General features: G+C 38.1%; 1 protein-coding gene across 2 annotated transcripts in view; it reads right to left on the bottom strand.

The window, feature by feature from the left end:
* dennd2da (DENN/MADD domain containing 2Da) overlaps window positions 1-23,859 on the bottom strand; it is a 50,626-nt gene that overhangs the window by 6,323 nt on the left and 20,444 nt on the right. For both annotated transcript variants that reach the window (XM_057823715.1, XM_057823714.1), the window contains exons 5-12: window positions 17,359-17,397; window positions 13,546-13,635; window positions 11,238-11,413; window positions 10,931-11,043; window positions 10,766-10,835; window positions 10,612-10,689; window positions 10,281-10,421; window positions 5,703-5,851 (exon numbers count right to left, since the gene is read on the bottom strand). In XM_057823715.1, coding sequence (XP_057679698.1) covers window positions 5,703-5,851; window positions 10,281-10,421; window positions 10,612-10,689; window positions 10,766-10,835; window positions 10,931-11,043; window positions 11,238-11,413; window positions 13,546-13,635; window positions 17,359-17,397 — 856 coding nt within the window. The remainder of the gene's footprint in view (window positions 1-5,702; window positions 5,852-10,280; window positions 10,422-10,611; window positions 10,690-10,765; window positions 10,836-10,930; window positions 11,044-11,237; window positions 11,414-13,545; window positions 13,636-17,358; window positions 17,398-23,859) is intronic.

Below are 23,859 nucleotides of genomic sequence, written 5' to 3'. Positions count from 1 at the left end.
GTGGCTAACCGGCAGATTAAAAGACTAATTTCTCGTCATCTGCACTTTGCTAAATTGTTGTATATAGTCGAATCGTCTCAAAATATGATTCTAATTCACATAATAATGCTATTTGAGACTTTTTTTCTCCTGTCGTATGCTCTTTAAGCATTTTTTCACAAGAATTTTCAACGTAAAAAGCTCTTTGTTGTGGTAAGGCGGCGCCACAGTGTGACTTAAAGACAGCATCGTCCTTCGACATATTTACGTAAAATAAATGCTACCTGCACGTTTTTTTTTCTCTTTTTCTTTTAACCAAGAATCAAGACTGTTTTACGTCCATATCTAAAAAGAATTCAGGGATTTAAGCATTTATTCACAAGAATTTTCAACGTAAAAATCTCTTTGTCTGTGTTTCCACTCGATCAGCTTTGACGGAGATAGGCTCACTATTAATCGGCCCCGCGCCCCGTGAATACTAAGGGTGTCAACAATAATCGATGCGGCGATGCATCCCGATGCGGGGCATGGACGATTCGATTCAATGCGGGCAACAAGCCGAATCGATTCAGCGCATTTTAAAATATATAAGTACGTTCAAAAATCTTCCCTGCGCAATTCCGGTGATGCAACGGATTTGGTTTCCCCATTTGTATTATTATTCTCATGTTTCATTTTTTACACACCACATAACTCTGGTCAAGTTTCCCACCAACCTCGTAGAAGCCAAAATGTCTCCAGACGTCTGCTTTCAATGTGTTAGGTGCATCAATAATCTTTCTCGCTCCCTCTTTCTCCGCTTCAGCCATTGTTATGTTATGTCCTATCTCTCTGCTCTCTCGATTAGAGCTTAGTTCGGGCCTAAAAAATCCAGCCCGACTCGACCCGGCCCGCGTGCATTAAAGGTCGAGAGCCCGAAATTTTACATTTTATTTGTAGGCTCGAGCCCGAAACCCCCCCGAAAATGTACGTTACATTTGTAGGCCCGAGCCCGTTTCAGCAGGAGGAGCAAATGCAGGGATGCAATGCGTGGTTGCGTTTTGTGTGATCACAATTGTGACGATGCCTATGTGCATAATGATAAATTAAAACCTGTCTGTTGTCACAAATTCTCCCAGATAAACAAGACTGTAAGATGCATATTCAATAAACATTTATATCGTTTATATTTGTGTGTCTGTTCTATCAGGTGGATAGTTTATGCTCATTTACTTGGCAAAATGCAGCAACAGACATTTATTTTAATTTATCCGAGTTGGCAGAAAAAAACGTAAGTTTTCTTAATGTTTAAAAAGTCTACATATTTTTATTATCATTATAAATGAGCGTACACAACAAAATAACGCTGCAAATGTATGTTAAATATATTTCTGTTTCGGATATTGTGCTAACATGCATGGACGCGCCTCTCTGACAAGGAGAGGAACAGCTGCATATGCAAAAATAAACTAAAAAACTTTTAAATAACATTCTTTATTTTAATGACTCGCATCAGAACACACAAAAGAACAAGCTGCCTTAAGGAGCACTGAAACAAAATAAATAATAACATTTTCAGGAACACCATGCACGAACTCCACGATGTCCTGCTTAGCACGAAGAGGTGCAGCCCTCGAAACAAATGATAATAACGATGTGTGACTAATATCATCTTTTAGGCCAGTACTGTTTTTAAAATGCCTGCTCAGCGTGAAGGTGCCAGTCTTTCTGCTCTCGTACGAGAGCAAAGCGTGCGCCACATTTGTTGCATTCGGCCAGGCTGACACATTTTTCTGTATGCACCTTCCACTATCAATTTAAATCCTTTCCACACACCACTCGTGGATTCTTGCCTTTTCAATCCCCCCGTCTTTAGTTTGCTTTTCGCCTCTTGGTGCTCTGTATCGAAATCCGAAAAGGAAATACCAGGATGCAGAGTTGCAGACTCGCGGAGAGCACTATAGTGCGAGGGGAAGATTAAAAGGAGGGCGGGGCCACGGCGTTCATGTGCGCAACCAATGCACTGGCTCAGCTGCGGCTCATGGTTGGGATTACCAAAGCGCCTTCTCTCTGTTTTTTTTTTCAATGTATTTATTTTAATACAAGTATTCCTTAGTTTAACTTCCATACATCGTTTTAGTCTGCAAATATATATTTATTTAAAAAGGTTAGCGAGAGAGAAGTCCGGCCTGACCCGACCCGCACGTAAATGATTGACATTTTGCGATAAAGATGCTGCTGCACTACAATATTTTCTTTGTCGTTTTCTTTAATATTTACTTGAATATTTTTATTGATGGGTCGTTGTGACTAAAATACAGTGACTCTTATTACTGATTTTCCACAGGAGTTCAGTTGTTGCACTGTGTGAAAGGCTGCTACTGTGTGTAATAAAAGAGAAAGCTCTGGTCTCATTCAAAGCACTAATTAAATGCTGTGATCTGTTTTTTTTATTTTTATTTTTTTAAAAATATATATCTGAAAGTATACTATTTTCATTTGACTTCAACCAGGAGTGACACAAGAGTCAATAAAAAGTTGTTTAATGTCTGACCGCTTGTGTTGCCCCATGATTCACGAAAAATATGCTTTGCTTTAGAATTTTAATGCATCCCAGGCTTTAATGCATCGCGATGCCTTGCCGAATCGAAACGAATCGAATCGTGACCCTCTGAATCGAATCGAATCGTGGCCCTCCGAATCGTAATCGAATCGAATCGTGAGGGCAGTGCCGATGCACACCTCTAGTGAATACCATTATGAAGTCTATAATACAGTATACTTGCTACCTAATACAAGTAGCATTGCTGTCTACTCTTACAGAGAGGACACCCGAGGGGAGAGGATACCTAGTAACCGAAAGAGAGGAATAGAGAAGATAGGACAGATTAAAGTGTGTGTAGAGGCAAGTGCGAAAACTGTTAGTAATGTGTAGTGGGGAACCCAGTATTAGGACTAGAGATCGACCGATATGGGTTTTTCAGGACCGATACCGATTTTTGGAGCTGATATTTATTTGCAGTAAGAGGGTAAAAATCGGCGTAAAAAAATTAATAATGCTAACACTGAGCTTCTTTGAAATGCCTAAAGCATGTTTATTGAATGCCTCTGCCCAGTGGTAGAAAAATTGTTCCCCAACCCAGAGGTTGTGGGTTAATTTTAGACCTCGTCTAAGTATCTTTGAGCAAGATACTAAACCCTACGTTGCTCCTGATGCTGCGTCACCAGTAGGTAGATGAGGATATACAGGGGTTGGACAAAAAAAAATAATGGAAACACCTTAAAAAATCAACAGAAACTAATTTAATATGGTGTAGGTTCACCTTTTGCGGCAATTACAGCCTCATTTCTCCGAGGTATTGATTCATACAACTTGTGAATTGTTTCCAAAGGAATTTTAAGCCATTCTTAAGTTAGAATACCCTCAAACTCTTTTAGAGATGATGGCGTTGGAAATCAACATCTTAATTGAATCTCTAAAACTGACCATAAATGCTCAATAAATTTGAGGTCTGGGGGTTAAGCCGGCCATACGAGATGCTCAACTTCATTAGAATATTCCTCATGCCATTGTTTAAAAAATATGTTCAATGATTATGACGCCAAAATGTTCGGTGATTCCATTATTTTGGTCCAATCCCTGTAGTGTGAAGCTCTTTGAGGGCCGTAAAAAGGTGGAAAGGCACAATACAAGTATAACTCCATTTACCATTTAACCAATAAGAGGACGGAGTGAATACTTCAGTGGGGCAAATAAGTATTTAGTCAACCACTAATTGTGCAAGTTCTCCCACTTGAAAATATTAGAGAGGCCTGTAATTGCCAACATGGGTAAACCGTAAACCGTCTCAACCATGAGAGACAGAATTTGGAAAAAAAAAAAACAGAAAATCACATTGTTTGATTTTTAAAGAATTTATTTGCAAATCATGGTGGAAAATAAGTATTTGGTCTATACCAAAAGTTTATCTCAATACTTTGTTATGTACCCTTTGTTGGCAATAACGGAGGCCAAACGTTTGTCTGTAACTCTTCACAAGCTTTTCACACACTGTTGCTGGTATTTTGGCCCATTCCTCCATGCAGATCTCCTCTACAGCAGTGATGTTTTGGGGCTGTCATTGGGCAACAATGACTTTCAACTCCCTCCTCACCCCGTGGCGTCAAAATGATGACAAGAACGTGGAGCAAAAATCCCAGAACCACACGGGGGACCGAGTGAATGACCTACAGAGAGCTGGGACCACAGTAACAAAGGCTATTATCAGTTACACAATGCGCTGCCAGGGACTGAAATCCTGCACTGCCAGACGTGTCCCCCTGCTGAAGAAAGTACACGTCCAGGCCCGTCTACAGTTCGCTAGAGAGCATTTGGATGATCCAGAAAAGGACTGGGAGAATGTGTTATGGTCAGATGAAACCAAAATAGAACTTTTTGGTAGAAACACAGCTTCTCTTGTTTGGAGGAAATAGAATACTGAATTGCACCACAACCACTGTGAAGCATGGGGGTGGAAACATCATGCTTTGGGGCTGTTTTTCTGCAAAGGGACCAGGACGACTGATCTGTGTCAAGGAAAGAATGAATGAGGCCATGTATCGAGAGATTTTGAGTGAAAATCTCCTTCCGTCAGCAAGGGCATTGAAGATGAGACGTGGCTGGGTCTTTCGCATGACAATGATCCCAAACACACATCCAGGGCAACAAAGGAGTGGCTTCGTATGAAGCATTTCAAGGTCCTGGAGTGGCCTAGCCAGTCTCCAGGTCTCAACCCCATAGAAAATCTGTGGAGGGAGTTGAAAGTCCGTGTTGCCCAGCGACAGCCCCAAAACATCACTGCTCAAGAGGAGATCTGCGTGGAGGAATGGGCCAAAATACCAGCAACAGTGTGTGAAAAGCTTGTGAAGAGTTACAGAAAACGTTTGGCCTCCGTTATTGCCAACAAAGGGTACATAACAAATTATTGAGATGAACGTTTGGTATTGACCAAATACTTATTTTCCACCATGATTTGCAAATAAATTATTTAAAAATGAAACAATGTGATTTTATCGTTTTTTTTTTTCCACATTCTGTCTCTCATGGTTGAGGTTTAACCATGTTGACAATTACAGGCCTCTCTAATATTTTCAAGTGGGAGAACTTGCACAGTTAGCGGTTGACTAAATACTTATTTCCCCCACTGTATATATTGGTAATGTGATTAAATGAGGTGAATTAAGTTTAAGAGCGCACCGGCAACTGGTCAGTCAGGGTGTTTAATTCAATTGTCTGCGTGCTCTACTGCCACTGTAGCGGCCAGAGTTCAATGCGTTATACATTTACTCAAACTGAAGTCTAGTTTACCTAAAACGATGAGTTCAAAGTATTTAACTTGGGTCCAGTTTAATTCCCCTTCATTGTTCGTTTGAGGTCCTCCCTTCAGGCAGGAGATTCAGAGTCCCTTGTGTTAAGTCCAACAGAACAAAGAACTCTTTTACCAAGTGCGATTAGGCTGCTAAATTTGCACAATTCTTGCACCGAGATGCGAAGCTGTCTATAGCATTTTTTAAATTGTAGTTGTTATTTTATGTTTATGTGTTAACTGTTGTTCTGTTATCTGTGTGGTTAGCTGCTGTAAGTTTCCCCTTCTTAGGGGACAATAAACTAAAATGTTGAATTCAAACTGTGACGCGACGTAGATAAATCGCTCAGATTTATCGTTCAGGCATGTTGACTTGTGTATGAGGCGAGGGCGGATTACCCCAATTCATCAGCAATGAAAATGATCCGTCTCTCAAGGACAGCAGCTGCAAACACCAGTAGCACTTCCTCATCTGTAAGGCAACTGAACAGCATGTCAAAGTTGACGTGCTCCAGCCAGGAATCCAGCGGCCGCGTCAGTCTGATTATCTGGGAAGAGCGATACCACTGTCACTAATATGACACACAGATGTCGTCATCATTACCCAATTGGCATTTCAATCATTTGCAATCATTGTAGTTGTAGACGGTGTGATTTCAAGTGAGAGCTGCAGGTTATTTTTCAATCACCTAATTTGATCAACACCACAAACAAGATGAATACTAACATTTTGGATGCGTCTGACTGGTTAATAATAGTGCAGACATTGGCAAGTATCACCAAATAACTGCAGTGACTGTGAAATGTTGCAACATGATATTATGCGGCTCTGTATTTTGAGGTGCAGGTGTTGAGCAATGTAGGACAGGTTGAGACATCGCTCCAAACAAACACACCCACCAGGAAGAATGAGTACTCTGATGTCATTACAACAGCTTAACTTTCCTTTTGAATTGGTAACTGCATGTTTTGAGACTCATCACAAATGGGCCAAGAAGTTGAATGGGGTCATTACAGAATGGGAGGATATTTAACATTCCAGCGCTCAAATTTTAAATAATCCACATCCAAAATACAAAATTAAATTTACTTATCCTGTAACCAAATTTAAATGAATAAATAAGAAAAGAAAGCTTTAAAATCTTTTGAAAATACCAAATAAGTCTGGAGTGTCCCTTAAAAGTCTTTTTTCTCTGCTCCTACCCCACTAATGAGTAATGACTAGGGTTGTTCCGATCATGTTTTTTCGCTCCCGATCCGATCGTTTTAGTTTGAGTATCTGCCGATCCCGATATTTCCCGATCCGATTGCTTTTTTTTCTCCCGATTCAATTCCAATCATTCCCGATAATTTTTCCCGATCATATACATTTTGGCAATGCATTAAGAAAAAAAAGAATAAAACTCGGACGAATATATACATTCAACATACAGTACATAAGTACTGTATTTGTTTATTATGACAATAAATCCTCAAGATGGCATTTACATTATTACCTTCTTTCTGTGAGAGGGATCCACGGATAGAAAGACTTATGACTTTGTATATTGTGACTCAATATTGCCATCTAGTGTATTTGTTGGGCTTTCAGTAAATGATACTGCAGCCATGCCCCAATGCCTGATGGGAAGTGGAACCATGATGGGAAGTAAAACCATGACTGCGCGTCGTGCTACCAATGGATATAACTTCTCTGCTTTGGGGAACAACTTAAGGTGTTAAGACAAAGAACAAATGCCACCTTGTTTCCCCACATTGCTTCCCATGAAATTTCTAATCATAGGCAGAGGGATTGCAAGGTTTTAGCCAATTGAAGAAAGGCTCCATAGACTGCTAAAATTCACTCACTCATTTTGCGCTGCCTTTCATCTCTCTATATAGGTAAAACAGCGTCATTACAGATTGAGCGTGACAATGAGGATCGTGCAGCGCATATATTAATAGCATTAAATATTTTAACGTGACACATTTTTTAATAAATTAATTGCCGCCATTATCGGGATATTGTTGATAACCCTACCTTAAGCCTAAACTAAAGACTCTGGATGAGTGTAACATATTATGTCTGTAACGTTAAATACAATTAGAAAATGATTTAATTAGAATATATATATATTAAAAAAAGGCATGGCCGATATTATTTTTGCCGATTCCGATACTTTGAAAATGACGTGATCGGACCCGACATCTCTAGTAATGACCACATTGCATTTTATATAAAAAGTTCAAATAAAAATTGAATTTCATTAATTTTTTTAGTATTACTTGTTTTACTGTTGTTTTCTGTTTCATTCATTTTCTTGACTTATTTACATAAGTGAGATAGATCAGCAATGACAGCTAGCTCATCCTGTGCAAAAACGGCAGTCCCATTAGCACTGATTTGCAGCTCTGCAACTCTGTTGCTGTAACTGTTATGCCAAACATTGCAACTAGCCATCAATAGATCATGAAATAAAAATCCTACCATTGAACTGTAAATGGAGCTAATAAGGCCTTTGACGATTATTATTGATTAATATTTGCAGAAAAACAGAGAAATTAAGGTTTCAAGAATTTTGAAGCCGAAATGTCCTACAGTGCTGGAATGACCCAGTGAATTGAAATTGAAATTCAGTAGTAACTGAAAATGTAAAAAAATTCTACTAACCTCTGTTCAAATGGATGGTTGTCCAATCCGTTTATAGTTTTTAACTAGACTTGTCCAATATTATCGGGTAGACGAAAATATCGGCCGATAAAAACATTTAAAAATCAGATTGGATAATATCGGCATAAGTTTTTCATTACTGGTTTTGGTGTGATATGCATATAGCAGTGCTGCAATATCACTTAAAGCATGCCAGTGTTTTTGGTGTTTTGTCAACCCCCCCCCCCCCCCCCCCCCCCAGCTGGTGCTTAGGTGTAATTACTTTTGATAAGTTTTAGCACTTTCTTTTAATGTTATCATATTTCGATGCATACTCATTGTGAACAGGGAGTGCTAAATGGACGCGCTAACGTCTGCAGCCAGTGTACCATAGCAGTTCTTGCCATCTCACCACGTTGTTTGTGCCTTATACAAGCATCACTTGCAAGTTATATTCTTCCTTTGTTTTATATTCATGAGTGTTGCGTAGTATATTGGTTTCCGAGATACTTCTTATGTCTGCATTTCTGCTCACGACTTCCGTTTTACACTTTCTCCATCCAAAACAGCAGTGGAGCTGAAGTAACATTACTCATCAAAATCCCTCAAAAAAGACCATTCGGGATTACCGCATCCATCTGCCATCATCACGACATGGGAGAATAACATGTTCATGAAGGCAGAAGTGGAACCAAGCCAGTGCCACCACAAGTACTGGGTGTTAATGTAGCCATGTTGCCGCTGGTTTTATAGAAGCTATGTTCTTCCTATCCCTACATTTCCATGTGTCTGGTGCTCAAAAAAAAATACTAAGGCTTAAAATCTTGCATATGAAACGATTTGTTGTGTTTGATATTTAATATTACCATGATGATTGTAATTATGATGATGTTTAATATTATTTACTACAACTACTTTGGCAGCAACACATGCTATCTGCTGCTAGCCTGTTGCTAATCATTACATGTTGGATGGCACAATTAATTACTATTTTTGTTAATATGTACATACCTTGTAGTATTTCCTAGTAACAACAAAATCCGTGTCCTTCTACATTTGGCAACTGGAATATTATTTGTAATTTCACCTCATTTTGGTCACTTAAGTGGCCGACGTATCCATCTCGACCTCACATCAACACAAGCTGCATTGGTTTCAGGTTGTTATAATTTTGTCCACAAATGATCGACAAAGTGATAAGAACAAACATACAGTGGGGAGAACAAGTATTTGATACACTGTCAATGGGAAAACCCATTGGCAGTGTATCAAATACTTGTTCTCCCCACTGTACAATCTTTTAGGTAGAGCCTTAGGTTTAAAGCACATCCTTAACTTATTGTTTGCAGCTGGTTTCGATTTAAGGCGTATGGCGAGGTAGTTCCACACTGACCCTTTGAAGGGTGCTGTTCAAAATATTCTTCCAACCATATATAGGCACTTCCAGGAGTTCAGGCACAGCACAGAAAGTCTATGAGTCTCATCTACGTTGTGCTGAATCCATTTTTGGAGATTCCGTGGGTCCCTCTGGTTTGATTTTGCAGTTTTAACTTTGTCAACACACGGTTTACTTCAACCGCACTTCATGTTGTTCTGTCTAAACCGGAGTTCAGAGCAGAAATGATCAAAGATGGCGCCGCCAATGTTTCCCTCAGGAAAGTTGTCTAAATCTAATTTTGTTTGCATTTGTTGTAAAATACGGTCACATTATTTCATTGCTTGCAAACTGCACTGCCAGTTGCTACTCAAGTTGACATGTGGTGTCTACTTTGCTTTATTTTGTGAATTTAATTCATATTATTGACACAATGTTTTGTTGTTTTGTTTTACAAAAATGTATCAGTGCTCTTGTCAAGAGAAAAATGATCACAATAATGCCAATACAACTTCACTCCAGAGTCAGATTTGTTCGCCATCTGTCCATTTGTGTATCCAGCAAACATTGAAAAACTGGTGTTTGCACTATTTTGATTTCAACAATAAATATTGTGATACAATATAGGAACTTTTTCCATAACTTCAGTTGAAGCTGTTCTCTTATTTATCCACAGAATCTTTGTTTGTAAAAACCTTAAAGTTGTTACATTTATCATTCGTAAAGCATCCAATGGGGAATCACAATACAATTAGCCATAATATGTTAAGTCCACGACCGCATATATCGGTGTTGGTTTGATATTGGGATTGGATTTTTGGTCAATATTGGGATCTCATTTATCGGTTAAAAAGTCATTATCGGACAATTCTATTTTAACGTTATTAAAAATCCAGTGTTCACACTTCATACAGTATACTGTAATCCACAGACATTTGATAACAGCCAAGTGGAGACATGGTGTTCCTCTGACCTCAGTTCCCGACTCAGGAATGAAGCTTTTAATCTCCACAGTGTTTCCTGGAGCTGGGAATGGAGCCTCCCGCAATTTCTGCATGAATGGGTAAATCATAGCCATGGAGATCTGCCGCCTCTTCTCAACCTCATCAAAAATCTGCTCACACACAAAAACTCAAGTCATAAGACGAAAGAAGAATTTCATCACGGGTTTTGTGACTGATTCAAGACAGCCCAATATCCCAGTCAAAGTACATGAGTGCACCTTGCAACAGAAATTTGAGGTATATTTCGCATTAAATGATTTATTGTTCCCACCAAAATAGCCTTGTCTTTTGACATATTACCTTAGAGAACAGGCCAAAACAAGCCAAGCTGCTGATGATACAGTATGCCTCAGGGGGACGAGCCCCCTTCCCACTAGGCTACAGGTCGGAGAGTAAAAATGTTAGTATACATTCAAACAATTGTACTTCCAGTGTACACAATTGAAATGCTAACCAGTAGTCGCCTGCAGTAACCATTTCTCCGGCTGCCGTCAATCTCCGTTAACACAAAGGAAAAGGTTTCACTACAAAAAGTGGAATACAATTGATTCATTGATGTTGCATATGAATAAACTGTATTTTATCAAATGATAATCTGAACACGTTTTGTTAAATGTACCTATGATATTCAGTCAAAGGGGCCCATTTGATACCCTCTGGGAAGCAGAAAAGTGTGATTGCTTTCAGCGTGCGCTCCTCCTCTTCCTTTTGAAATTTGGCCATCCCATCTCTCTGGATGGAAGCATACATGTGCAGAAATTTAAGGGCAGACAATTATTTCATGCAGTTGTCTGTCAGCGGGGACTTAGAATTAAAAACAAACAAAAAATATATCATTATGTGGAACCTGCTGACATAAAGCAACAACGATTTGTTTGAGATTTCATTCCAACCCAATATACAGATGATGAAGACAACAGACAAACCTTGGGGAACTGGTAGGTGATCTGAGGTTCGTAGTTGTTGCCATCCTTGCTTTTCTTGAGGCTTACCACCACCAAATACTCAAAAAAGTACTGGCCACTGGCAAAACGATGTTGCCTCGTTTTTTTGTCATCCCCTGTCAGGCACAGTGGTTCTGGAGGATCTTGGATTTTTACTCCTTTATAGACAATGAAAAAAGACAGTTATTGAGAGCGCTAAATTAACGGAAAAATTAGCCTGTAAGCATTTAAAATATATATATATATATATATATATATATATATATATATATATATATATATATATATTTTTTTTTTTTTTAAATATACAAATCAGAGCCTTTTCTCATAGTTTAGGACACCTTTTGCATTCATGATTCATCCAATGTCATTTACAAAACAAGTGTGTTAATTTTTTTAAAACTCTATTTCTAACCGAAACATCAAACTTTATTGGGCAAGTGGCTATTTTTGGTAATTACGGAAAAAAAAAAAAAAATACCCTCACCCCAAAAAGGCCTGGCGTCCACATACATTAACATCACTGTCTGGGTAACGTAAGCCACAATATTAACAATTGGTGTGGTCTGCATGACCCAAAATGTGATGTCCACATATGTGGACACTAGGACCTAAATATAAATATATTTGTTGTTATTGTACTTTTAAAAAAATATTATATAACATAGATTTTTTACGGGTAAATACAATTATAATTTAGTAATATAAGAATAGAAACAGAAATACTCTCTGGTCATAGTTCCCAATAACACTCGAAAGTTGATTTTATTTTTGAAATTCACAGTATTTAACTTATTGCCTGGCATTGACGACGATAGACGTCCAATTCATTTAAACTGAGAGGACGGGTTGTGAATGCTCATCTTTTGGTGCCATTGACAGCGCTAGATGTCCAATCCATTTTGACTGGGAGAGGCTGGTAGTGCCACTAAGTTAAATGACATATCGTGTTTTTCGGACTATAAGTGGCACCTGAGTATAGGTCGCACCAGCCATATAATGCCCAACGAAGAGGAAAAAAAACATATATAAGTCGCGCCAGAGTATAAGTCGCTTTTTGGGGGGAAATTCACTTGATAAAATCCAACACATAGAAGAGATACGTCATCTTGAAAAGGCAATTTAAAATATAAATAAAATAGAGAACAACATGCTGAATAAGTGTACAGTATGATGTTACATGATGCATGAACAACGAAATGCGAGCGTGGCTGGTATGTAAACGTGACATAGCTAATAGGAGTTATTCAGATAACTAAAGCATAAAGAACATGCGCTTTTAGCTTTTAGTTTACCAAACCATCAGTGTCACTCCAAAACACCAAAATAACGTGAAATTATATAATAATGTGTTAATAAATTCTAGGGCTGCAGCTATCGAATATTTTAGTAGTCGATTAATCGATGGACTAGTTAGTTCGTATAATCGAGTAATCGGATAGGGAACATGAAAAATTTAAAATACCTGAGCTGAGCCTCAAACGGTATAAGTTTATTTTAAAAAATGAGGATCTATGTAAAACAAAAGAACAATTGGCTAACTTACATACTGTAGAAAAAAGTCCGCTAGCTTAAATGCTACAAACTGCTAGTTTTTTTTTTTTTTTACAATGCTCTAAACAAATGGTTCAGACACATATTCCCACAAAAAACTGCTAAATATACCTATAAACTAAATTATGAATGCATTAAAAAACATTAGCTCAAACAAAAACTTAACTTACGGTGGTCTTAACGGGGAGCAGTTGGATTCAACCATGTGAAAAGAGGCAGACCAGAGGGCAGTGTATCCACCCTAATCAATAAAACTAAATGCAAACACTTTCAAAATAAACCATTACAACGCCATTTTAATTAAAAGTATACGCGAGGCAACAAAATTGAATTCAAATATTTTTTTTAAATTGAGTACTCGAGTTAATCGATTAATCGTTGCAGTACTATTAAATTCAAACATAAGTCGCTCCAGAGTATAAATCGTACCCCCAGCCAAACTATGAAAAAAACTGCCACTTATAGTCCGAAAAATACGGTAGTGATAAATAAAGTTTAGGTGAGTTAAGATACCAACAGCCATGTTTTTATCACCAAGTAGTTCAAATGAGGTTCTTTATACAGGAAAGCAATGGTTGCATCATCGTCACTATGTGAAATCATGAGGGTGTCACTGGGTAGCGCAACAATAAATTCAACAAATAAGAATCCGCTAAAAGATGCATTTAAAAGAAGGAAGATCTACCACTTAAAAAATAGCATTTTTATTAATGTGATCATATGATGTAAAACTCACTATCTCGTTTGCCTTTGCGAAATGAAGACCACATAGCACTAAGCCTCTTGAGTGCTTTTGGTCGTCCACTGCCATCTCCTGGAACATTACCTAATAGGGAAAAAAATGTTTATTATTGAAATATTTACATATCACTGGAAGCTTACGCTTCTGTCAGACTATGTTCCCATTTTATTCATGATGCAGTATATGTTCACTGTTATGAATATTGAGAATTTCATCATTTTCCTTTTCGCTAGTGGTATGGCAGGACATCTTATTTGAACATTTTATAAATTCTCTTTTTGTTTTCACAAATCTAATCTAAAAGAAAATGGCAACGTCTCTGACAATTTTTTTTTTGCTTTGTAAATGCTATGTTCCGATTGCTGGCAGAAGAATGTATATTTCTACAAGCAAGAGGCCTGTCCGGTCGCCACTCAGTTTGTCGTTGTTCTTGTGGACACCAACTTGAAGTCAGTCATTCGTGAAGCGATCGTCGTAGAATTGGGTAGGTATGTAGCATTGGCCAGTATCTATCGATCCTTGGAGCCCAATTTTTGTGTCTTTGTATGAGGCCTCATTATTGAATCGCGGAATTATTAGCCAGTAGAGGCAGCCTGCTGTAGGTTAGGAATCTGCCAGTGAAGGACAGTGTAGACTTTTAGCTCAATACTCATGCTAGCTTAATTTAAGGGATGAACGAGACAAATATTGTTTGCGATTCATACTCGATGAGTTTAAGGAGCGATAGAGACTACTCAACTAATAAATAAAACACAGTAGATCCAGAATCTACTACCACGGTGGCATTTTTGGACCGCATAGCAACAGAAAACGCATTGGCGCACCGCTTCCAGCTTCTCAGCCAAAATGTCGACTACAGCGTATGACTGCATATGAGCACTGACATCGATGAACACGTGAGTCTGTGGTACTCGTGTAGGTGGAATTAATGGATTTAATTAGTGTCGGATAAGATGCGTCAAAATAATTTTTATCCAGGAAGCGCTGAAACACTAATTAAATATATCATTGTAAAGATTTAGGTCACTTGAATATGTGCCACATGTGCAGATTACCGGTTTCAAGGTACAGTGCCCTCCATAATTATTGGCACCCCTGAAAAAGATGTGTTTTTTAGCTTCTAATATTTTTTGTTTTATTCAAATAATATGGGACCTTAATGGAAAAAAAAAGAAAAATCCAACCTGCAATAAAAGTGCATTCATTCAGTGGGGGAAAAAATCCCACATAAAGAAAAAAATATTTGACATCAAATAATGTGTGTCACAATTATTAGCACCCCTGGTGTTAACACTTTGTACAACCCCCTTTTGCCAACAAAACAAGGTGTGGGGACTGAGATGGCCATGGGAGGAGCTTGATTTTGTGTCTGGTGAACCATTTCTGTGTAGATTTGGCCATATGTTTAGGGTCATTGTCTTGCTGAAAGACCCAGTGACGACCCATCTTCAGCTTTTGGGCAGAGGACAACAGATTTTGATTTAAAATGTCCTGGTATTTCAAAGCATTCATGATGCCATGCACCCTAACAAGGTTCCCAGGGCCTTTGGAAGCGAAACAGCCCCACAGCATCACTGACCCACCCCCATACTTTACAGTGGATATGAGGTGCTTTTCAGCATGCGCATCTTTCGTGGCACGCCAGACCCACTTAGAGTGTTTGTTGCAAAAAGCTCAATCTTGGTCTCACACAAAAATACACACGGTCCCAATTCAATTCAATTCAATTCAATTTTATTTGTATAGCCCTGGATCACAACAAGGTTGTCTCAAAGGGCTTTGCAGAGGCAATATGATACACAATCAGAAACAGCAAATGAAGCAACAAAGATGAATAAATAAAGTTCAAGTCCTGGGTATCCCCCACCCTTAGACCCTCCATGTCGGCAAGGAAAAACTCCCAAAACTCCAGACTTCAACTGGGACCGTGTGCTTTGGTCAGATGAGACCAAGATTGAGCTTTTTTGGAACCAAACACTAAGTGGGTCTGGCGTGCCACGAAAGATGTGCATGCTGAAAAGCACCTCATTCCCAATGCGAAGTATGGGGGTGGGTCAAGGATGCTGTGAGGCTGTTTCGCTTCCAAAGGCCCTGGGAACCTTGTTAGGGTGCATGGCAGCATGAATGCTTTGAAATACCAGGACATTTTAAATCAAACTCTGTTGCCCTCTGCCCGAAAGCTGAAGATGGGTCGTCACTGGGTCTTTCAGCAAGACAATGACCCTAAACATATGGCCAAATCTACACAGAAATGGTTCACCAGACACAAAATCAAGCTCCTCCCATTGCCATCTCAGTCGCTAGACCTTGTTTCGTTGGCAAAAGGGGGTTGTACAAAGTATTACTATCAGGGGTGCTAATAATTGTGACACACATTATTTGATGTCAAATAATTTTTTCTTTATGTGGGATTTTTTCCGCACTGAATGAATGCACTTGTATTGAAGGTTGGATTTTTCTCTTTTTTTCCATTAAGGCCCCATATTATTTGAATGTAAAAAAATATATATTAGAAGCTAAAAAACACATCTTTTTCAGGGGTGCCAATAATTATGGAGGGCACTGTATACCGTGGTATGAAAACGTCAAGGTTTCAAAACCGCAAACATTTTTCCGTCATACCGTCCCAAAGGTATAAGCTATTTTTTATGTCCGAAAAATGTGAAATGAGAAATACCTCAGTTGCAGCTGTAAGGCTCAACCCCCCCCCGCCTCCCCCCAATTGGTTGTTGCTCAGTGTCAGTGAGTTAGCTCTGCTACACGATGATTGGAAGAGGTGAAACTCCTGAACTTTTCCCCCAATCCAAGAAAATGAAATCGCTGATATGGCAATACTTCGGCTACACCAAAGTTACAGACGGCCACGGCTTAGAGGAGAAGGGCAAACCGACATGTAAAATATTGTTTGCAGAGGGTGGCTGCCGAGGAGGCAATACCTCCAATATGATTTCGCACTCATACAAAATTAAAGGTTAGTAAATACTTTCATGAACGTTTCCCACCAGCTAAGAGAATTAACTCCAGCATATTTAGTGTGTCTAGCGGTGGAAAAACACATGTTTTTTTCTCTCTGGCAACTGTCTGTGTTGAGAAAGAGACTGTGTATAATGTAAACATGATACGAGCCATACAAAAGTGCTTTTTATGGAATATAATTCAATTAATTTGTTCTGATGGTAATAATGGTGAGCTGTGGGTTTAGGCTCACCTAAAGGACTGCATTTATTTTAATTTTATTCAGAATATTTTGTTCTTTTCAAAATGTATTTTAACTTAACATTATATTTATGTTCCAATTTGCTCATATGTATTCAATGGAAAAAAGTTTTTAAAATTTTTTTTAACCCAGATATCTCAAAGTACCACATTTTAGAGCTGTAATTGCAATACCGTGATACCGTGAAATTTTGACTTAAGGTTAGCATACCGTCAGAATATTATACCGGCACGTGCCTACTTGGAAACCTTTTTTGTTTTGTAAAAATTAAAACTAAAACTGAACAGCATAGTTTTGAGATTTAGGCTTCAAATTTCTTCCTTTGTAGTTTCCGTCCTCGGAGTCCAAATTTTGGATCAGGGATAATTAATTATTGCGGACTTATTGTGCCTGTAGCCAGTCGAGGTCATGCACGCACAGTCATCTCCCTGTTAGTGCGCTGAGGCACACTCGTGCTTATTTCATTGAGCAGACATGACCCTCTAATGCAATTAGACTATTCCAAGTCGCGTTTACATATTTAAACAAACCTACAGTTCATGGTATGTAAAGCCCGTTTCATGGCGTATAAAACGGATGGGTCGACTTACCAGCAACATCTGAGATCAAGCTATTCTTGGGCTGTTCACCTAGAAAACAGAAAAAATTTAGATGAGTTCATAGGTTTTGCACTGAGTGTTTAAAAGGAAACAACCTGTCAAGTGGATTCAGGGACAGTATTTACACACAGGCAAAATTACTTCATGAGATTTACAGTGTCTCGATAAGGCTCTCCAAAGTTGTCTTGGGCCTCATTGGAAATTTTCTTTCCTAACTAAGGCCATATTATATTAGAATTTAAGTTTCACAATGTTTTCATTCTAATATTTCACATTTCATTAGATTATGTGATTTTATGATGTTTTTCTTTTTGTATCCTGGCAACACAATACCTCACTCGCCTGTCCTAATTTTTCATTGAGTGTGCTCCAGTGCTGGCAGACTGCTGAAACATTTGTTTATTTCAGAGTCCAAGGAAAAATGTTTTATACTTGTAGTGTTTTCATATCTTGTAGTGACAGAAGCAACTACGAAGAAGAACGCTCTCAAATTCATACTTAAAATAGTAAAGAAGCAAGTCAACGTCATTGCTAGGCCTGAACGATATTGGAAAAAACTATCATTCCCATTTTTGGGGGGCTTGCAATATTATATTGCGATATTAAAACTAGAAGAATTTTCCCCACATACCTTGAATAGCCATTTTTGGGATAGGCCTGAATGACTTGAAAGAATTAACATTTAACGGGTGATCCCCGTGTCACGATACACGTGATTTTGCCCACATAAGGCGGTAAGTTGTTTCCGCTAGTATATGTTTCTGTATGCATTTGTAACTAAGTTTACAGCTACAGTTGCTGGAGTTACGTGTGAACGATTTGCTACTAGAATTGTAAATACGTTAGCTTTCGTAGCATTTAAGCGCGATAACTTTTGTTAGCCAAATTAGGCTAATTTAATCTACTAAATTTCCATATTGAGCAGACTAGATGGATGTTTGAACACCAATTGTTCTCAAGTGTTTTATTGTTAAAATGTGTGTTGTTTTGAACATAAGTGTACATATGTGTGTCACAGTTTTACAAATTGTCCAAAGTGGAGGAAGTAAAATGCTTCAAAAAGCACAATTGCCTTATTTGCGGTCTGTAAAGCCGAATAACTTCACGTTTAATGAGGACAGAACACGTCATACTAATGTAGTGAATTAGAATATGAGATATTGTGTGGATCAATAAGGCACTGTTTATGCAACAACAACAAAAACATTGAGACAAAATGGCGGGCGAGACTGGCGAAGTCGAAATTGTGCAATTCGAGTACGTCAAAAACCGGGGACTACCTGTATATATTTCAAATTACAAACACGATCCTTTTAACCTGATTCCGATCATTTGAAAAATGGCGCAATTGGCCTGACTTCCGATCACGTGATCAGATCAGGGACATCCCTAATTTATATCATGCCGTTTATCCAGTCTTGCTGTATATAAAAGGGATGCAGAATCTGCACACTTGCTGTTTTTATGAAGTATAACAAAAGTTAACATTTAAAAAAAAAACATTTTTTTTAAATGCACATTCTGCGATGTGACTATTGCGCATCTGCCCATTGCGATGGCAATATATTGTGCAGGCTTACTTATTGCCAATGTTCCTGTCTACAAGAGTGGATTTGAATTGATTAATTGGAAATAATGTTTTGCTGTAATTAAGTTAACAGTCAATAATATTACTCGTCTTGGGGAGAGTGATCCAATAAGTGTGTTGAAATACAACAGAAAAACCAGTTAGGTAATCACATCCCCCCGAGGGGAATTCTTAAAATCCTCCATTAGCACTACAAAAGTTTAGGTTTGCCATAACAGGAACTTCAACCTATACTACAAGTCTAAGACAACATTATCCGAATATCCCCAAGGAAGCCAGCAACTCCTAATCATGTACAAATTGTAAAATTGTGTACAGCGTGCTGATTCAGAACAGAATTTCCAGCGTACAGTCTAAAGAAAGTCTGTTGACATGAAAAGGGTGACGGCAAAAGATGACTCATTCCAAACAAGCGTCATCAAGAGCAAACCCCTAATCCAATATCCTAAACAAATGTTAGGAACATTTTAAGACCCTTTAAAATGACAAAAAATGTCTTGTAAATTTGACACATGGGAAAGAACAGGATTGTTAACAAGCCTGCTAAATTTGAATGTTCACTGTAGTGTTGATTTTACGCGGGTGTGTCATTTGAGTGCAATTTTAACCCACAAACTTGACTGATGTCCTGCTCACACAGACACAGAATATGATTACTGTAAACTTTAATTGCCATTTCAGTCATCATTATTATGATAGGAAATGCTCACAATGTTTCATCTCTACCCGACAAAAATGACTGATAAGCAAAGGGAAGTAGGTCATTTGAACAGCGTAGTAGGACAGGTAGAAAAAACACATAATAAACCATGCCATAAAAATTACATTGATCTCAATATAACCAGAACAATTTAGATTTACAGCTGATAGAAATAATAAAATGGCAATGGTTTTGTTTGAAGTATTTATTGGCTTTGGCTAGCTGCCAAATGCAGATATAGTTAAAACAATATTGCAATATTACCGTATTGGCCCGAATATAAGACAGTGTTTTTTGCATTGAAATTAGACTGAAAAAGAGGGGGTCGTCTTATATTCGCAGTCAAGACATTATACCCATTCACGACGCTAGATGGCGCCAGATATCATTGAGGCGATGTTCAGTCATGACAGATCTCAGCCACTCTCCCCATTCACGACGCTAGATGGCGCCAGATATCATTGAAGCGATGTTCTGTCATGACAAATCTCAGCTACTCTCAAGTTTAACCAGTTTGTATTATGTTATTGCAATGTTTTTCCTTATTCAGATTTGTTTTGAAGACTACAGTTACAGTTAGACTTCACTTTGATGGTTAATGCAGTTATTGTAATTTTGTTGTTTTATCACAATAGATTGGTTTATTTACATTTCAAAAACCAGAAGCCATTCATTTACGAATGTGATTGCATTTAGTTTACATATTTAAATGTTCAGATATTAAGATTTGAATGAGGCAAAATGACATGCTTTTTCTCTCAAATATATTGTTATAATCATTTGTTTCGGATGTACTGTAATTATTTTCTGTATAAAAATTCATTTGGTGTTGAAAAAGTCTTTTTTCGAACTTGAGTCTTGAAAAAGAGGGGGTCGTCTTATAATCAGGGCCGTCTTATATTCGGGCCAATACGGTATATACCGTAGTATACGTACATGATAATTATTGGTCCCATAATTATCGGTCCGACACAAAGATGACCGAGGGCTATAGCGATCACAAACATGATCACAGAAATTATGGCGCTAGACAACCAACCCTTTTCTCTCGTCGAAGACATAGGATTCAGGCGGCTACTTCGTCATTTGGAGCCCAGGTTCATCATTCCAAGCCGAATATTTACCGGCAAAGTATGATGAGATTGCCACACGCTTCCGTACTTCGATCGGCAACCATGCACGTAAGTTTCACCACGGACATATGGACGTGTAATGTTAGTCCTGACAGCACGTGTGGATAATTATAAGGCAAGCCGTTAATCCTTTCTGTTCAACCATATTCTTGATAATGAGTAATGAGTGACAAAATATCGAAATGGTGACATATCGTGATACTTTGTATCCCAAAAAGCTATCGATATGCTCCTGTCAAGAATCGAGATATCGTTTTCAAAAGGTGTGAATTAACAAAAAAAAAAAAAAAAAAAAAAAAAAAAAAAAGGCTGCCATTGACGGTGCTCGACGCCCAATCCATTTAGACTGGGAATGTTCGTTCAATCAAAACCGAAACATTCACAGTCATTCAGTCTAATTTTCGGGGTATTTACAGGTCACTTGCTTTTCATTTTAGGGCATTTACAGGTAATTTCCTGTTGAGTTTGAGTCACTGCCTATTCATTTGGGTGATTCCCAGGTCACTTCCTGTTCTGTAACGCAAAATAAACAGCAAGTGACCCATAAAATACCCCAAAATCAACAGGAAGTAACTGAAAATCAACAGGTAAATGACCTCAAATGGCCCAAAATTACCTCATTGCCTGGCATTGACTGCTACTGACAGCCATAGACGTTCAATCTGTTTGAAGTGGGAGGGATGGCATCTTCCCAGTTCAAATGGATTGGACGTCTACTATTGATAAAATCATTACAATTCACAGCAGAAGCTTGTTTTTCTGTTTATTAGTTGTTCTTAAAATATCCTAGAATGATTTCCTGACCAATGTATCGATAATCGTTGTATCGCTATATCATCAGATCATCGTTAGTGTGAGCTTTGTATCGCAAATCGTATCATATCGTGAGGTACCAAAAGGTTCTCACTCCTATTTTATCGTGTTAGTTATAAGTTAGTAAGTTATTGAGAGGCCTTTTGGTTATTGATAGGCTTGCTGTCCTGTAATTGCCAGGTTAAGAAAGTTATTTCATGGACCAAGACCACAACAATCTCCTCTCATGTAGCACCAAATGTTTTTATCTGATGACAAACCACAATACCTGTTGGGTTTAATGTTTTAATTCAGTGCTCATTGTTCAGAGAACACATCTTCAATGACATTGACGAATTGATTGTAATTGACTTAAATTATATTTATTTGAAAAAAATAAATATTGGCTCTTTATTTGAAGTCGAGACTGTTCTTGACTTTGTTTTGTTCATTATAATAATATTCATGTCGTCATGAAAAATCTGGTTAGGTCAAAGGCAAATCTATGTTGAATCCACTATTAGTATTTTTTAATCTCCAGGTGTTCAAAAACTAAAAACTAAAAAAATATATATATATATTTATATTAGCGGTTATCGATATCGGTATCGGCTTTGAGGAGCAGGAAGTTATTGATATCGGTGTCAAAAAAAGGATATTGTCTACCCCTATTATATAGAATAACATTTGGAACAATACTGCCAAAACATCAAGCATTTCACATGTTTGGATACCTCGGTCATAGGGTTGCCCCAAAAAAAAAAAAAAAAGTCCTGTTTTACAACCCACACCCAGAGGCTCCTGAACAAGTTACAACAGCATGCTGTCAAGTCAAAGGAAAAGGGAATGGTGCAGTCCAGGGGAAATCTGTCACAAAAACACACTATTAAGTCAACTAACAGCATAATTTCTATCCCATTTAACTCAGATAACATCCTAGTAATCAATGCAAAAATAATTTGGCATCATTCTTTTCGACGCTAACAAACACATTCCAAAGTTGGTAGAATCAGCCATGAAGAATCTCATCCGGTGAGGAACGAACAGACAACTGCTTCGACCACTTTCGATTTAATTCTGCGATGATATCGAAATCGAAACCTTATTTAGAAGTAGAGCTTGGGTTTTCATAAGAAACTGCGTAACACCATTTGACCCAAAATCCTAGCACTTTTTACGTGTCCTATTAGATTACTCTATACATTCACTGCTGGTATTTTGCATGACGGGTTCTCTATATAAAAGTACGTTTTAGTGCACAATGATGTGGAACCTGAAGTCAGCTTGCCGCCTATCATGTGTTTTTGCCCTACTTGAGCAGAAGCCAGAGGTGCTTTTAGCAACAGATGAGTGTGCTGAAAGTGCAGCTTTAGCAAAAAACAGAAGAGGGGAAGCCCTGCTAAAGATTTATGCTAAGGATTTATAACATTTTTTCAAAATGGAAGGAGCATGGAATCCACCAAGCAAAAACTTTGGTGAGGCCAGAAACACGACAGGTTTCTCTGTTTGGCCAAGTTGTCTAAATCATACCTGGCTGTCAGTGCAGCAACGAGAGAGAGGATTTGTTCTCTTACTGGAAACAGTTCTAACATGTATTTAAATCTGTAAATTCATTGTATTGCATTGCTCTGTGAATATATTATAGATTATTGCCAAGCGTTCCCCTATGAGTGATTAAAAAAAAAAATTCTGTAATCAAAAATTGTCACCTCAACATCAACTTCATTCATATCAAATCAAGTCTTAGTCTTGACCTAAAAATATCTGACGTCGTGCAAGGCCAAATTTGCTAAAAGAAATTACCAAACAGCAAGTGATATTGATCATTTTTAGAGCTGTCCGAACTAGTTGAAGTTGTCGACGTAGTCGATGACGTAAAGGCGTCGACGACCACAACATCCCGTCGGCTGTTAACAGCTAGTCAAAAAAATATAAGCTGTATATAGATTAGGGGTGTGACAAAATATCGAAACGGTGATATATCGTGATACTTTGTATCCCAAAAGGTTATCGATATGCTTCTGCCAAGAATCGACATATCGTTTTAAAAAGGTGTTAATTAAAAAAAAAGAAAAAAAAAGGAACCAACAAGTCAACAAAATCTTCTACCATAATACAACCCCTAGCAAAAAGTATGCAATCACCAGTCTTGGATGAGCACTCACTCAGACATTTTATCATAAAAAGCTTGAAAAAATAATGGAATTAGTTCAAAACTGCAACTCTTTATTTTTGATGTCTTCTTCAGGCAATCATCTTTGTGAATCTCACTGGAACGG

This window comes from Corythoichthys intestinalis, chromosome 2 (assembly GCF_030265065.1).
Source record: "Corythoichthys intestinalis isolate RoL2023-P3 chromosome 2, ASM3026506v1, whole genome shotgun sequence".
In the NCBI taxonomy this organism is placed as follows: domain Eukaryota; kingdom Metazoa; phylum Chordata; class Actinopteri; order Syngnathiformes; family Syngnathidae; genus Corythoichthys; species Corythoichthys intestinalis.
The sequence above is the reverse complement of the archived record's forward strand: the minus strand, read 5'-3'. Positions and strand labels throughout refer to the sequence as shown.